Here is a 16,871-nt window from a genome sequence, read left to right on the forward strand (position 1 = left end):
GTCAACTTGAAATACAGAATTACTAGACTCAGAAAACTGTGACCGAGAGTTTGAAGTGAGAGCCAGGCATTCAGCTGGTGTGAATCGCTTTATTAGAGCGGAGGGACATTGCCTGCAGAGAGTTCTGTGGCATGATATGCAGAGTGGTCAATAACCAACACCTGAGTAAGTCTTCTAACTCATCACATTAAAACCACCTGTGGACCTTTGAGTGTGTTTCCTTTCCAAATGGTCCCAATTTTATAAACAAGAATTTTATATGTTATCAAAAGGACCAAATTCTTTCATTTACTGGATAGCAGGAGCCAAGTGCTTCTTTTCCCTAAATCTACTTTACTGATGTCTTGATTGAAAATCAATGCAGACCATTGTTACTATTTCAGATTGAATAAGACAGAGACAGTTCAGGGGTAGTAATAAATTGCACCTGGCCCTCATCGGCTCATGACTCCCCAAAGTTACCAGTTCTCTCCCCTACAAGTCTCTTTACAAAGCAGATGGAAAACCTGAGGTATAGGTGCTAGGAAGAGCAATGTCCCTCTTACACCAGTGAAACTCTTATCTCTGAAGAGACAATTCTGCAACCCTGTGTCTGGAAACCAGGACTCAAGGGATTTATCTTAGCGATAAATGGATATTCCCCTGATCTTAAGGCATGGGGCTGTCAAAACAAGGCTCCAAACAGTGCCTTTCTGCTCATGGATGACCTCAAAGTGAGGTAGAGAACAGGGTCTTGGTTTTCACAAATAGTGCTCAGTAGGACCTCAGTGGTTTGGCATAGATGGGCTCCAATATATGATGAATTAGAACCAAAAAGAGACCTCCAAGGAAGACAGCAGCGAGGAAAACCAGCAGGACATAGCGGCCAATGAAAAAAGCATCCACGATCTGGAGAAAGAAACATCAAAAATGAAATTACTATCACTTCACCCTGGCTGTGCTCATCTGAATGGGCCCAGGGTTTGTTCATATTTGTAGCTTCCAGTAACAACCCGCCCCGAGTCTCCGCTGTAAATGGTTAAGAAAGATCCTTTTCTTAACTTCCTGAGCTAGAAATACACGATAAAGGATTAATGAAGTACAGGAAACAAATGGCTAGATTTGGGAGATTCATAAATACTTTGAAACCCAGGATGAGTTCTGGAATCCTATGCTAGGTTATCTGAAAGCATTCATGAAAAATGTGCTTGGTCTTAGAAAGGTTCATATTTCTTATTACCTTTTTATTATGGAGAATTTGAAACATACACAAAAATACAACAGTACAACAAACCCCACGCACCCAAGATCCAAACCTCTAGATCGTCACCCCATTGCCAATTCCAGAGGGTTCCTTTTCAAAATGAAAATGTCACTCTGTAAAACTTTCATCAGAAGACTTCTGTACCCGAACATTCATAAGCCAGCATTCTAAGGGTTAGGGAAAATGGCCATTTACCTGAGATACTAAAACACTAAGAGGATAGATGATGTGCCCCAAATCACACAGTTGGCTGTCTGGCAACCAGTCAGACTTCGGGCCCCAAAGCTGTTAGTCTTTGCTGACAAAAACCTATAATTAGTGTTGGCTCTATCCACTTGTTTACTGTCCACCACCAGAGCTCTACTCTCCTTAGATCCAAATGGTGGTGCTTAGGTTTGGGCCGAAAAAAGCAATTTAATCTACAGACCTAATGGAGCAGCTACACAAACCAAGCAACTGGGTGACTTTACAGTTTCCATAAGCTTTGAAAACCTAGTACCTCAAAGAGAATCCAAAATACCTGAAAGGTGATTCTTGTGGACAGAATAATGGTGCAAGAATGTCCACATCTTAATCTCCAGATATTGTGAATACGTTAGATTACATGGCAAAGCAGAATTAAGGTCATAAATGGAATTGAGCTTGCTAATTAGCTGACCTTAAAATAGGGAGATAGCTTGGATTACCTAGGTGGGTCCAATATAATCACAGGGTTCTTAAAAGTGGAAGAAGGAAGCGGAGTCAGAGAGATGTTACCTTACTGGCTCTGAATATGGAGCAAGGGGTCCCCCAGCCAAGGGCAACCTCTAGAAGCTGGAAAGGGCAAGAAAACAGATTCTTCCCTAGAACCTGAAGAAAGGAATAGCCCTGCCAACCCCTTGATATGAGCCTGGAGAGAATGATTTTGGACTTCTAACTCAGAACGGTAAGATAATAAATGTGTTGTTAGCTAAATTTGTGGTCATTTGTTACAGCAGCAGTAGGAAACTAATACAGGGATCATGCACCAAGCACTTGTCAAGTCCAAGCACAGCTATGATCACTGAAACCCAAAGACACCAAGAAGATAGGGCTGCTCCAGAGATACCCCCACAGCCAACTTACAACAAAGGTCAGTTTGATCAAACGGCTTTAACATAACTTTGACCTTGGCTCCAGTACTGAACAAGTCTCTGGCGGGCTACATGTTTGCTCGTTCGACACGTTTCCCTTTTTAATTAGCCAATTAGCAGGCCTTGGGTGCAGAAGGCCCAGGTCATGTATTATTGATAGGTATTGAGCCAGGCTGCTGCAGGGGCCAGTTCTCAAAATCTGAAAATGAGAACTCTGATCCCGTTGGCCATGCGGATGAAAACCTTTTGCTCAAACCCCATTCTTTTCTCCTGGGTCTGAAACTCCCAGAGGATAGAGGGATTGATTTCAGAATAGTGTTTGCTCTGTGCCTTTTTTTCGACAGTCACATCTGCAGCAATGCAGACACACAGCAGCTTCCTTAGCTCTCCCCCTTTAAGACAGGGAAGCCGAGGTGGAGCCTGGCTCTGGCTCACACCTGGTACTCACACTGCCAGAATGGTTTTCAAACACTGATGAAAGAACCTGGCATGGGTGAAAATAATTCCTTAAATTGTGTGGTAAATATTATTTCCCTTGGAGTCTTCAGAACAATTTTTTTCCCATGGTTAGTCCTAGACGGAGTTGGAAATATGTGCGAATTTTAATTCAGAAATTATATAATTTTATGTGCTATTGTCTAGTGTCCAAATAGTCACTTAAGAATTCTCTGTGATGGCCCCTAATATTCTGTTGAGTCCCCAATGAAGACGGAGCCCAGCTTCAATCTTTGCTCTGATTCTTTCTACATATATATGACCTCGGGCCAGTAACTTTAACCTCTTACATCCTCTGTGTCCTTACATATAATATGGGGATAACAATAGTACCTACTTCACACTGCTGAGGGTCATCTTGAGATTTAAATGAGATAATACAATGTACTTAGCACAGATTTCACACACTGGGGTCCCTTAAAAATGTTAACTATTATAGTATCATCATTCCTACTTAAAAAGTTAAAGTGGAAGTTGAGAGTAAAGAAGCTGATAGAAGGAATAACTGGACACAAGAATTCAATACCATTATAGAGATCATAGGTACCCGAGATCAACCCGTAAGGCTGGAGCCCCGACCAGGAATGAACCAGATAGGTGGGGTGTCCAGAGAAGGACTATGAGAAAGATGATTAAAATCCATCCGGAGAGGTGGGTACTGGCAGGTGTGGTTCTAGGAATGAGGACCAAAGGAACTCCCACAAGACTGTGAGTATTGAACTCATTTATCTATTCAATTTCCGCTTTCCAAAAACCTGTCTCCTTTCCTCACTGCTTCTCCCTATGAAAAGTATTCTTTTTACATCAGAAGTGTAAAAATTCAAACACATGGTGGTAAAAAAACAAACAAACAAAAAAACCTCACATCTCTCAGCACCTTGAGGGCACTGCAGAAATTTAGGCCCACATCTGCGTTTCTGAGCCCAGGCCACCAGGAAGGGGCGTGCTTATGTGACAGGACCAGGCCTAGTCCTCTTCTTAACTCATTTTCCGTCTTCCTGCCCCACAGTATGAGGTGGCTTTTGGACATACTGCTTGTTCAGCTTGATGCAAACCAGAGTCAGAATAAGATTCTCTTCCTGGGTGAAGGTGTAGAGAGTTTAAACCTCCCCCTAAGCTTTCCCCATCCTTGCTTTAACTTAACAAATCTTCCTACACGGTTCGGCCAACCTGGCATCAGGAAACACCCTGGGGAAGGGGCAAGGTCTAGATCAAGAGAAACAAGAGTTACAACTCAGGAGGCAAAATAACACCAATAGTTGTACCTTCATTTCGACCGCTGGGGCTGGGATTTCACTGGCTCGGGGGAAGAGCAACAGAACTGACGTGATGATCACAGCACCGAGGAATACAAAAATGACAGAGAACCTGGGGTCAAAAGACAGAGTGTTAAAGCACTGTTTATAGCTTCTTTTCTAGTCAGTCAGGCCTGGACGGGCTCTTCCCTGGGGCCAGTCTTCTGTTTTGGCCCATTAATAATGCCCAGAGACCCGCTGTCTACACAGCCCTGTGAATTTAGAAATGTTTTCCCCTTTAACCCAAACCCCTTCTTCCTAGACAGGTACCAGCTGGATGCATTCCTGTTTATTCCCAGTCATTCTAAATTCCTAAGATTGAGAATTGGTAGTTTTTATTTTTGCCTCTGTGTAGTCATAATCATGAAAAACCAAAGCAGCCCCTCCCTCACCCCCACTTCTGTGTTTTAGAGCAGAATAGGTTAGTAAATTATGTAACTTGCTGCTTTGTACCGACATTGTCTGACCAGAGAGCGCAACGCCTACGGCCTCTCTTCTGCAGTCGGCGAGTGATGGCCAGCCAGCCGTCATACGGCATGTCTGCAGGTTCCACAGGTCCAGGTCTGGAGCCTTAGGGGATGGACTAAGCATCTGCCATTAGTTGGAACATTTAAGAAACTCGCCTCAAGAAATTCAATAGGCAGAGAAGGCAGATTTTCTTTTCATCTCACATCCCTCCATCTCCTCTACAAGGAGAACTGAAAAATGTTTCCCATCTCCTCCCACCTCTGCTTCAGAGCCAATAACACAGTAAGTGCTTATGATAAGAGGTCAAAATCCAACTCATTCAAAGTGTCCATAATTACAAAATGGATATTCTGAATTCTAAATGCGTGACAAGCATCGGTGATTTCACTTCTAATTGTTTCACCGTGGGCTCCCAGCAGGAGAGAATGCCTTACCTGGCTACACCAGAGGCTCTGGACAACAGCACACACAGCAGCAGCACCAACACCCAGAGCAGGGCTAAGATGAACACGCCGGCGCCCACTCCCAGGACAGTGCCAGCCATCTGTGGGGAAAGGACGCATGAGCCCTGCACTCTGCTCTGCCTGGGCCTTGGGGCAGGACAAGGTGTACCCCTGGCTCCAGGTTCTGCCTGCTTTCAGCATGCTCCCAGGGTGCATGCAGGTGGTCAGACAAACACAGAAAGTCCAAACTCATTATGAGGAATTTCTGATGATTGGTTTGCCAGGTCTTTGGGAATATCCAGTCTCAGAGGCCTTAATAGGAATCACACATTTAGAATCAAACATTTCTTTCTGGTGAGGATTAAGAGGTTGGTTTCTGCTCCAAGTGGGTCATTCAAATCTGGCATCTGAGTTCTAGTTTGTCTGCCCCCAATCCACGATAGAAACCTGAACTGTCTCTTGATATGAAACCCTACTGAAGGGCTGTAAAAGGCACCGAGGCCTGAGAGCGCCATAGTCAATGTGGAAGTTGGAGCGCTCAGGTTAAGTCCACAGTATGAGCTTGACTCACCAGGCAATCGCCAGATAGAAATGTCCCACTCTATTGTTGAGTTTTTACTCGCAAAGGGAAGCAAACTCACAACTCCTTAAAGAAGAGGAGGAGGTGGAGGAGGGGAGCCATCACTATTTTTGAACATTCACTGTGTACTAAGTACCTTACAAATATATCTCATTTAATCATGGCAATAAGCATCTGAGATAGGTATTACGTCCATGTGGTAGCAGAGGTAACTGAGGTATAATGGGAGGTATGTGTACTAAACCGGGTGGCTTGCAGCAACAGAAAGCCATGGTTCTCTCACAGTTCTGGAGGCCGGAAGTCTGAAACTAAGTGTCACCTTGGCCATACTCCCTCCAAAGGCTCTGGGAGAAGAGCTGTCCTGCCTCTTACGGATTTTGGTGGCTCCTCACATCCCTCGGCCTGTGACATCCCTCCAATCTCTGCGTCCATGTTCACATGGCGACTCCTCTGCGTCTCTGTCTTTCTCTCTTGTCTTTTGTGAGATCACTGGTAGTTGAATTTAGAGCCCACCCAAATAATCCTGTATGATCTTATCTCAACATCTTAACTTAATTACATCTGGAAACATCCCCTTTTCCAAATAAGATCACGTTCATAGGTTATGGGGGTTAGGATGTAGACATGTTTTGGGGGGGACACCATTTGACCCATTATAGGACTGCCCCTGGTTTTCCCTTGCAGTATCGGAGACAAGTCTAAAGCAAACCAATTTTTTCTTCAGGTTAATAGTTTTCTTTACCCTGATGGTTTAACCACCACAAAAATTAGTATCTATGAAAAGTTCTGTTCTAAAGGTTTTGGAAAGGAAACTCTAAGCATGAAGTGCTAAAAACAAGCAAACATTTGTTCAATCAGCATTTTTTTGTGTGCCTACCATGTACAGCATTGTGCTGTGGGCTGAAATCACTAGGTAACTAAGACATATCCTCTGACAGAAGCAGCTTTAAGGCCTACTGGAGAACACTGTCATGTAAATAACTACCCATATCACATTCTGAAAAGTAGAAAACAAAGTACATTGTGAACTGAGACAGTGAGGAGGCAGCTTTGCACAGCCCAAGTGGGGAAGAATCTGTGTGGCGAGACACAGAGTCAAGGGAAGAGCGGGCAGAGAGGCGGCAGCAGGAGGCGTGGCTCCCACTTGCCTTGCAAAACTTACTGGGGCACACTCGCCCCTCATTAGAGCATGTGGGTGTCACCTCATTAACTCTAACATGCCAAGTGTTTCCCCACCTCTGGATCCTTGAACTTGCTGTTTCCACTGCCTGGAATTAACCCCTGTCCCTAAACAAGCCCTTCCCTATTTTGCTGGGCTGGCCTCTCCTCAACCTTCTGATCCCAGCTTTAAATGCAGCCTCCTTAGAGAGATCCCTGACTGCCCTAGCTAAAGGAATCCCCAAAACGATTACTCTCCATCATGCTATCTCCTTCAGAGCACATGTCACAAACTGTTCACATTTTTATTTATTGTTTACAGGTTCATTTTCTGTCTCTCCAAGTAGAACAGAAAATTCCGTGAGGACAGACTTTATATCTTGCTCACCACAGTATACCTACTTCTTACCAGAGATTATAATCAATAAATATTTGTTGGATAAATAAATGAAGCAGTATTAACAAGTCCATAAAAATCAAATGCATGAGTGACGGGATCGTATCTCGTTCTACAAAGATGACCGAGGCTTCAGGTAAACATGCTGGACAGCGCTAATGAGGGAAGTTCTTTGCACAACAGCGAACACAGAAAAATGCTTAATAAAACAGAACAAAAAGAATTTAACACACAGTGGAGCTTGAAAGCAATAAAGAAAAGCCTGTAAATGCTACACACAACAATGTAACTCAAAGCCTGAGTGGTGAGCAGGAGCAGAGTCCAAAGGTCCACTGGAACCTGATACAGCCCATAGGAGTGGTCCCTCCTGGACAGATGAGGTCTCAGACCCATGATCCAGAGAACTACAACTAAGAACATTGCATAACGGTAGGCGCTGAAAGGGCTCACCTGTCTATGACTCCAAATATTGCTGCTGACTTAGTTGGAAGAGAGCTGGCCAAGTACTTCAGGCCATGGGTGAAAAAAGAATAATCCCAGAGAAATCTGAATCCCAACCCTATATTACACGCAGGTGTGGGGTTCCAATCACAGGACCAATATGATATGAGATCCCAAGTAATAAGATTAACATGAAAACTAGATTAAAAAGTGAGAAGCCCAAAGTACGCAGCAGAGACAAACTAATACCCCTCTGTAGGGGTGCCACCAAGGTCAGCATGAAGGTTCCCACAAGAATGAGTGTCAAATAAAGATGTTTTCAGACATAAGAAGGCTGAAATGGAATTCTTTCTCATAGATACACTTCAACAAGAAGGAGAATGAACCAAGAAAGGTGTGAGATGTAAGGAGGGATGGTGAGAAAAATACTGCAAAATGCCGACAGTAAAATTTTCTTTAATGAGAAATGATGACTAATTTTTTTAGTTAAAAACAAGAACTAAAATATTTATCAACAGTTATATGGAAGATGAGAAATGACAATTCCAAGTTAAATCATTATTAACCTCAGTTATTATTTTGCTCTGAAGGAGGTGAGGGTTAATGATTACCTGTAGGCTTTATTAAACTGAATATGCTTGTTTAAAAAAATAGGTAAACACCAAAGATGGTAAATCTAATGTTAAGTGTTTATGACTACAATTAAAAAATAAGCAAAACTAAAAAATAATCTGGGGAAATAATATTACTATCAAGCAGAATAGAATGCAAAGATTTGAAAAATATTAATATAGACAGTCACAAAAGGAATAATTTAACAAAAAGATATAACTTGAAACAAATAGGAACCTAAAACAAACCCTCAAAACATATAAAGCCAAAAATCAAAAGAATCATTGCAATAAATGAACAAACCCACAAATTTAGTGGAAGATTTTAATATCTCTCTCTCAGAAACTGATAGAGCAGATTAAAAACAAGAATTTTTGGCAAAAAGATATATAAATGGCCAATAAACATGTGAAAGGTGTTCAGCTTTATTAGTCATCAGGAAATTACAAATGGAAACTAAAATGCAGTACCTTTAGACACCCACCAGAACGGCTAAAAATGCAGCAACGTGGATGTTTTGCAAATATTGACTGAAAAAAGCTAGAGGCAAAATTTGTACTATGTAATTCCATATATACAATGTCCAAAAACAGGTCAAACTAATTTTGGGGTTGTAAGTCAAAAGCATGGTTAACTTGTAGAAAGTAATGAGTTGAGGGGGCATGAAAAAGATTCTGGGGTGTTTATGAAAGTTTGTTTCTGGGTCTGGGTGTCGGTTACATGGCTTCGTTAATTTTGTTAAATTGTATTTAGCTTTGTATACTTCTGATTTGTATACTTTTCTGTATGTGTGTTACATTTCACTAAAATTTTTATATTAAAAAGTGTTAAGAGTCTGAAGAGACCTATCGGTCAAATGTAATATATGAACTTTGGTCTTGATTCAAACAAAACCAACTGTAAAAAAACCCACAACTTTTTATGAGATGACTAGAGAAATCTGAATAGTACAGTATCTGGATATTTGAGGATATTAAAAAAGTAGTTATTTTTTTTAAGTTAAAAATGTTTTATTTTAATGTGATGGTATCGTGGTTATATTGCTAAAAGATTGATGTACACCATACACACATACACATGACACAGATAATAGAAAATGATGTCTAGAACTTTTAATTATCTGAGGGAGATGAAATGAAGGGGGCTAATGTGAAACGAGATTGGTCATGAGTTAATTGTTGAAAATGGGTAATGAGTACATGAGTGTTTGTTATACTATTTCGATACTTTTGAATATATTTGAAACTTTCATAATAAAAAGATGTGTGTATGAACATGTATATATGTATAAGCAGGAATAAATCCAACAAAAGATATGTAAGATTTTTATAGCAAAAATTATAAAACTTTATTCAAAGATTTTTTAAAAAAGGATGTGAATAGAAAAATAAAACAGATTGGAATAAATAACTCATGTTCCTGGATAGGCTGGTTCAACTTTAACAGATCTTAATTTTCCTTCATCTATCAATTCGATGCAATTCTAACCAAATATATATATTTTTTTGTGGAACTTGAAAACTGATCCTAAATTCATATGGAAGAGCAAAAGCCCAAGAATAGCAAAAACAATTTTGAGAACTAGGATGGAAACTTGCCTTTCTTGTTACCAACTGCCACAAGACAAATTATAAAACCAAGGTAATTAAAACAGTGTGATTGTGGCATAAAGACACATGGACCAGTGGAATAAAATAGAGAACCCAGAAACAGATCCATGCATTTATGAGAGCTTTGTACAGAACAGTGTTGGCTTTGTGATTCAGTGGATTTCATAGATAGAACTGGGACGAATGATTATCCAATCAGAAAATAATAAAATTACATCTCTACTTTATATCACACAGAGAAGCCAATTTTAAACGGAAAGTAATTCATAATAAAACAGCATATGTTTAAATATACAAATGTTCAGGCTGACTACACTAGAATACATAATGAAGTACAGCAGTCAGATGCTTGCACCTAAACTTAGAATCGCCATGAACGCAAAAGCTACAAATGCAGGCTGATGCAGGTGTGTTGTATGGCAATTCAAATACCACGAGCTGGGCTGCCTTCAGTTATGCGATTTTTCTAGAGTGACGAACAACTCTTGTTAAAGTTCCAAACCACAAATAAGTATAATTTCCCCTTGATTTACATTAGAGTTGCATTCCTGGAAATTTTACTACATTAAACTGTGCCAAAAAATACAGTATGTTTATATAAAAAATAAAGTTAGATTCTAGGCTCAGATTATAAATGAGTATCCTGTTGGACACTCAAAAACTGCACAGGATGTAGGACAGTTCTTCACTGTGAGGGACTGTCCACGCACTGCAGAACATCTAGGATCCCAGACCTGTTCTGTAAACCCCATTGTGCCTCCAAAATTACAATAACCAAACATGCCCTCGTGAATTCCAAAATGACCAAGGGGCAGTACTGCCCCCTTGGAGAACCCTTGTTTTAGAAAAACTCTTGCATGAAGAGACATGTACAAGGATGTTCATTTATATAGGAAAACATCTGGAAAAAACCTAACTGTCCATCAATAAGGGAATCAATACAATATTACATACTCATAACAAGCACTTAAAATGAATGAACTTGGTCTATCTGTATTGATATAGATCTATCTCAGAAATAATGTTGAGTGACAAAATCAAGCTGCAAAATGAAGCCCATAGTATGATACTACTTGTATTTTTAAAATAGAAAAAAACCTAAATAGCAATATCTGGTGTATGGTGTAAAAACATGGGCATAAATGAGACATAATAATTTCAAAAGCGTGTTTGCCTCTGGGGAGGAGGAAGGAAGTAGCATGGGAACAGGAAAGAGAACAAAAGGGATCTGAACCTAATTTGTGGTGTTTTATTTCTTAAAAAAAAAAAACCTTAAGAAGATGTGCCAAAATGTTAATGTTTGCTAACCTAGTTGGTAGGGCATAGGTATCTGTTATACTACCCCATCTAATAGTAACTATTTTTGAAAAATTTCAGATAATTCTTAATTTTTATAAAGGTAACTCATAGCAGGGTTCATATGAATTGAGATCAGAGAACAGAGATTGGTGACCAATTGGGATGCTATTGCAATTTTCCAGATAAGAGATGTTGAATTCCGTCTTAGCTGTAGGGATGGAAAGGAATATAAGGAAATGTTAGAAATGACGCACGCTTCCTGCCTGGTTTACTGAGCTGATGGCACTGCCCTTAACAAGATAACTGGTTAAGTTTAACTGCTGCTGTTTTGGATATCACACAAATAACTTGTAAGACTCAGACCAACTATGACACCTAGAATACAGGGCAAATGACAGTTGAAGCTGGGACACTAGAAATATTGCCCATCAACCACCACAGAAGCATAAAAGTTCATGAGACATTGGGTTCGATATATGGTATGGATTTAAAATAATGAGATAAATAACCCCCTAAGCTCTGATAAGGATGGGGTTCATCACCTTATAACTAAACCATACATTTTCTCAGCAAGAGTGAAAGGAAGGGCTGGATATAGCATAGAATGCTGTTGTGGGGAAGGAGTGAAAATCTAGTCATTTTATCTTGTTAATTCAGTGTGATTTTAATGTGAATAATACTCATGATTATTTTCCACACCGGAATAGGTAAATTATTGAGTAAAATCTGATTAAAATTTAAAATAAAACAACTTTGTTTTTATTTAATATCCAGGGCTTTTACAAACGTTCTTTGAGAACTGATAGTCTAGCCAATCTGGTTCCAGAGTAAGTCCTTTAACTGAATGTCTGTGGCATTTAAAGCAGGTGGATTGAAGTTGAAATAAAATAATGTCTAAATTTGAACACCACGAAGAGCAACTACAGGGTCAATTTTTCCCCTTTGTACTCACTCATGCTGTGAGGTCTTTCTTTGGAAAGAGTTTACCCCAAAACTTTTCTGTAGTGCATTCTTCATTTAACAGTTGGATGTAGGTACTTTTCACCTAGCTCTCAGAGAAAACTGATAGTGGCATACATCAAGGTGACTGAGCACTGCACATCTACATAGCCTATTGTTTTAACAATGCACTGCTCACTAGTGGATCACATGTGAGAATACTACTGGCCATTACACAATGACTTACTGTCCAGTATAAAGGTGGATTTCCTATAGGGTAATGTGGCCCTAGTGCTGCTATGGTGGGGAACAGATAATTCACCCACTCTCCGATTTTCACAGACTCAAGCCCACGAAGGCAGCAGAAAACAGTGGGTTACAAGAGTGAAGTGCCTTCTGGAGAATTCTTTTTCATTTTCCTTTACAGCTGTTTCAAACCTTTGAAAATAATTGGCGGGGGTAGGGGCCGGCTGTTGCTTAATAATTTATTTTTCTGCTTTAACCACTTCACTATAGGGTAACACCTCTACCTTTGTAATTAAGTAAAATGCAAGTTGGGTAAAAATCAATTGCCAAGCTAACTAAATGCTATGCGTGTGGCATCATCTTCACCTGATAGAAAGGGGGATCAATGGATGCAGACCACTACCTTCCCCCCTTTTTCCTGGGCAGTGCTGGCATGTGGCAGTGCCAGGCGACGCATGTCTGTCATTTCATCACCCAGGCCCAGGAACAGGCACTTAGAGTTGCAGAGCGGACACATCACTCCCTGGGACTCTGGCCTCTCTCAGGGCCTGTGCTGATTCTGTCCAGCGACAGGAGAATACAGCCTGAGTCTCACCTTCCCCTCCGCCGCACCCCCCCCCCCGCCCCGCGTCTCACCTTCCCGCCCACCCGCAGGTTTCAACATTCCTCGCCCCCGCCCCGGCTCCCCGGTCCTCTCTCCCTTCCTGTCCCTGACCCCGCCGCCGGGTATCACTTTTACAATGTTAGTCTGTTATACCCGGGTACTTGGGACAGAACTTGAGGTTTGAGTCACAAGGTATTGAGTCAGATGCTAACATTTTACTTTCCTAGAAATATGAAAAATAAAACATTCCTCCTTCTCTCTGCCTGCAATTAAATATTTACTGGCCACCGGGTCGGGATGGGCGGTCAGGGTGGTCTGACAGGTCAGCGCCCCGCCCCTTCCAGCCTCCTTGGCCTCACTCAAGCCCCTTCGGCCCCAGCCTCAGCCATTCTCTCCTCCACCATCCTCTCCTCCACGGGTGGCCCCACTCCTCACCTCCGCCCTCCCCGGCCTCCCCTCTGGAACCCCTACTCACACCCCCAGTCCAGCGGGTTCCAGCCCATGGAGGCTTTGGTCTACCCAGGACGAATCACAAGTGGGCTTTCATCCAGGCGGGCCCAGATTCACTAATCAGCGCCACCCTTTCAACGCCCAGCTCCCCCTTATTTGCCTACGCCCGCCACGGCCTAGGGTAGCGCAGAGAGTGGTGGGTGGGCACACCGTACTGGTTACGCCCTCCGATTGGCCAGGGCCGGTCGGTCCTGTCTCCAGCCTAAAGCTCGATTGGTTAGAGATAGTCCCAGCTCCGCGCACGCCCCACTCATTGTCAATCACACCATCCCTTAGGTAACCCGCGGACCATTGGTCAGTCTAGCCGGAGGGCGGGTTGTAGAACGGAAGAGAGCTGCTTTTCCGGCCTCCGTCGCTGTTACTATGGAGATTTCATTGCGGCGCCGGGATGCGGAGGTTCTTGGCGCTCGGATTCCCCTACCTGTAAATGGGGAGATAGGTAGAGCAGTCTGGACATTAGTGCGGGTTCAGGGGTTTGATGAGCATCTCAGTCCCCGACTCACTGGCGCTGGTGGGCAAATCAGATGAGGCCTTGGAGAGGGGGCAAGCCAGATAACATCAAGTTTTCATTTATTTTTACCTCGCCTTATTTTATGTGGCCTTATGCTTACGTTATCCTTATGGCACAGACTGTGGCAAGGCTCATTCTACTCACATGACAGAACTGGGAATAGAGGCCAGGGTCAATTAAGTGAGTCTGTAGCCACACAGCTAGGCACCTGGAACTGGAGCTGCTACGTGCTTTTAGCAAAGTGCTCTAAATGCGAACTAAGACTTGCCATGATTTTGTTCTGAGGCTATAGCCTGTTAGACCAAAAGATCCATAAATCAGGCCAACCCAAGGAAGTAGGACAGAGGATGCATGATCCATTGTTGAATCAGGAAGGGAAAACAGACAAAAAACAAGACCAAATTTGAAAGCTGTGATATTTGAACTTTTGACCTTAGACAACATTCTGAAACGTGAAACAAACTATTCAGCCCTGGAACACTGAATCTTTGATCTAGGGGATTCAACTGCTGAATCATAGCTTTATAGAGGAAATGGAAGAAGACAGTTGAACTCCATTGAATGTACGCTTCAAATGTATTCTACTTTTAAGATTTCATTTGCAGTCACGTGCTAACCAACGATTTCTTACGTGTTTAACGACCTGACCTTACTCAGCCCAGTGAGGAACTCTGTGGTTAAGAAAGCCATTATTTTAATTCATTTCATTAAAATTGAGTGTTAACTGTAGCTAAGCACTGGTAGGGACTGTGAAGATACAAAAGAAATACCTGTAACTCTTGTCTTAATAGCCTGTGGTTTGCTAATATCAGCAGCATATGAAACAATTAGGAAACGTTTTAAAGCGAGTTATAACAGTGGAGAAAATGTATAGTTAATAGCTCCAAAAGAATAAAATACGTCATATTTGCAGAGCATTTTGTAGTTTCCAGAGAACTTCTTCACTTGTATTATCTGGGAGAAATATTGTTTCTGCTGGAGTTAATGTGGATCTTCATGGCATAGCTAGAACTAAAGTGGAATGGGAAAGGTGGAACAGAGATAGAAGGGAATCCAGGAAGAGAAAATTGTTTGGACAAGAGGCTCACACAAGAATGAGCACTGACTATCTGAGAAATAATGTGGAGACACATCCAAGCCAGAGTTGAGAAAAATAATGGAAAGTAACACTGGGTAGACCAACTGGTCAGGACTGGTTCTGAGTCCTTAATGTTTTGAGGAAAAGTGTTCAAAAGTTTGAGTTTGAGAAAGTTAATCTTCTTATACTTCTAATGGTCTACCTGACTTTTGTTAAATTATGAATTAAAAATAGGGCATGAGTGAGGAGACACTCCAAACTTCTTAAATCTTCAGGACTGGATATAACATTTTAGGTTTTCTCATAAGAAGGGACCCTCTGTGCAAGAACCATATCTATCTCACCCTTTAACTGGGAGAAACTATTAATTTTCTGATTGAATAATGGTATCCTACGCTCTTACTGAAATTGAAAAGTGCTATCATCATAGTACTCCATCTTTTGCCATCTCTTAATCAAAACTCACTCTAAAGAAGATTACTTGATTATCCAATCTTTCTCTTTGAAAATTGTCTTCTGTATGTGTGTTACACAGTGCCTCTCCACGTTGCTTCACATCTCTGTTATGTATGTATCACTCATAGTGTACTTGTTCCATGCACGCATGCGCCATATAGGTGTGCATGTCATTTTGTTTAACTACAGTTTTGTTCTAAACAAACAAAAAAGTCCAAGCAACAACCACAATAAACACCAATGTCTAATTTATTCTTTCTCAAATGTATAAAATCATTTGTTGTGCTGCCTGATAGGGTAACAAAAAGAGGTCATTAGGGTTATGGAATACAAGAAATGATTTCAGAGAAGACAAAGTTTTCTTGTTCATTTATGGTTATTGAAACTTTTTCTCACAGGGAGCCCTGAATTTTTTGTACACATTTTCTTATGCGTGATTCTTTTAGCATTTCTACAGGTCTGAAAATGTACCAAAAACTTAGGTAATTATTGGTTATTTGCTGAGACTCAAAAGCTACCATCATTCTGTTCTTCTAAATTGAGAAATCAGGTAAATAAAAAATTTCCACAGTTATATTGTCCATAGTTAAACTCAAGTTAACAATCTTCCAAGGTCACCCAGAATTACCACCACGATTTTCCAGGTTATAATATTTACCTTATGCTATAGACTAGGGGTCAGCAAACTATGGTCTGTGTGCCCAGTCTGTCCTGCCATCTATTTTGTGTATGCCCTGCAAGCTAAGAATAATTTTCACATCTTTAAATAGTTAGAAAAAGTCAAAAGAAGAAAAGTGTGAAACTCAAATCTCAGTGTCCATAAGTAAAGTTTTGCTGGAGCACAGGCATGCTTATTCATTAACATGTTATCTGTGGTCGCTTTCACTTTACAACAGCAGAGTGGAATAGTAAATACAGGAACTGTATGGGTCATAACCCTAAAATACTTACTATTGGACTCTTAAGAAAATGTTCTGATCCTTTCTATCTCAGAGATCATTAATGAATCAGATCCCATGGAATGCTGGAACCGAAAGACTTTGATAATCATGTAATGTTAATTTAAAACAACAACAACAAGACCTCACATTGATAGAGATAAGTTTCTTCTTGCCTAAAATCACGTAGTTAGTGAATGGAGCTGGTATGAGAACCCTGGTTCCATTGGCCAAAGGTTTCTTTCATATATGCTGTGTCTTTTCTTATGCAGAACTTATCTTACTGAGGGTGGGAAAGGTGGTATCTAGTCTGGAGGCAAGGAGATTCATCAAACACTTCCCTATTTCAACCACATGTCTCATCCAGACAAATGCAGTGCACTGTAATCGATTTTTGGATACTTGGATTTTCATTATTTCAACCAATATGCGTTGT

At 41.1% G+C, this 16,871-nt stretch overlaps 1 protein-coding gene across 2 annotated transcripts; it reads right to left on the reverse strand.

Moving 5' to 3' along the window:
* Positions 1-69: 69 nt before the first annotated feature.
* Positions 70-13,551, reverse strand: TMEM218 (transmembrane protein 218). Of its 2 annotated transcripts, none has more exons than XM_016122648.2 (4): positions 13,418-13,551; positions 5,048-5,157; positions 4,116-4,218; positions 70-888 (listed from the first exon to the last, which is right to left on the reverse strand). In XM_016122648.2, exons 2-4 carry the CDS (start codon positions 5,155-5,157, stop codon positions 754-756), a joined length of 348 nt encoding a protein of 115 aa, XP_015978134.1. In that variant the 5' UTR covers positions 13,418-13,551; the 3' UTR covers positions 70-753. The 2 variants fall into 2 exon arrangements, with proteins under 2 accessions (XP_015978134.1, XP_036076991.1); XM_036221098.1 differs by lacking the exon at positions 13,418-13,551 and adding an exon at positions 12,747-12,920.
* Positions 13,552-16,871: the final 3,320 nt, after the last annotated feature.

This window comes from Rousettus aegyptiacus, unplaced genomic scaffold (assembly GCF_014176215.1).
Source record: "Rousettus aegyptiacus isolate mRouAeg1 unplaced genomic scaffold, mRouAeg1.p scaffold_m13_p_5, whole genome shotgun sequence".
Taxonomy (NCBI): domain Eukaryota; kingdom Metazoa; phylum Chordata; class Mammalia; order Chiroptera; family Pteropodidae; genus Rousettus; species Rousettus aegyptiacus.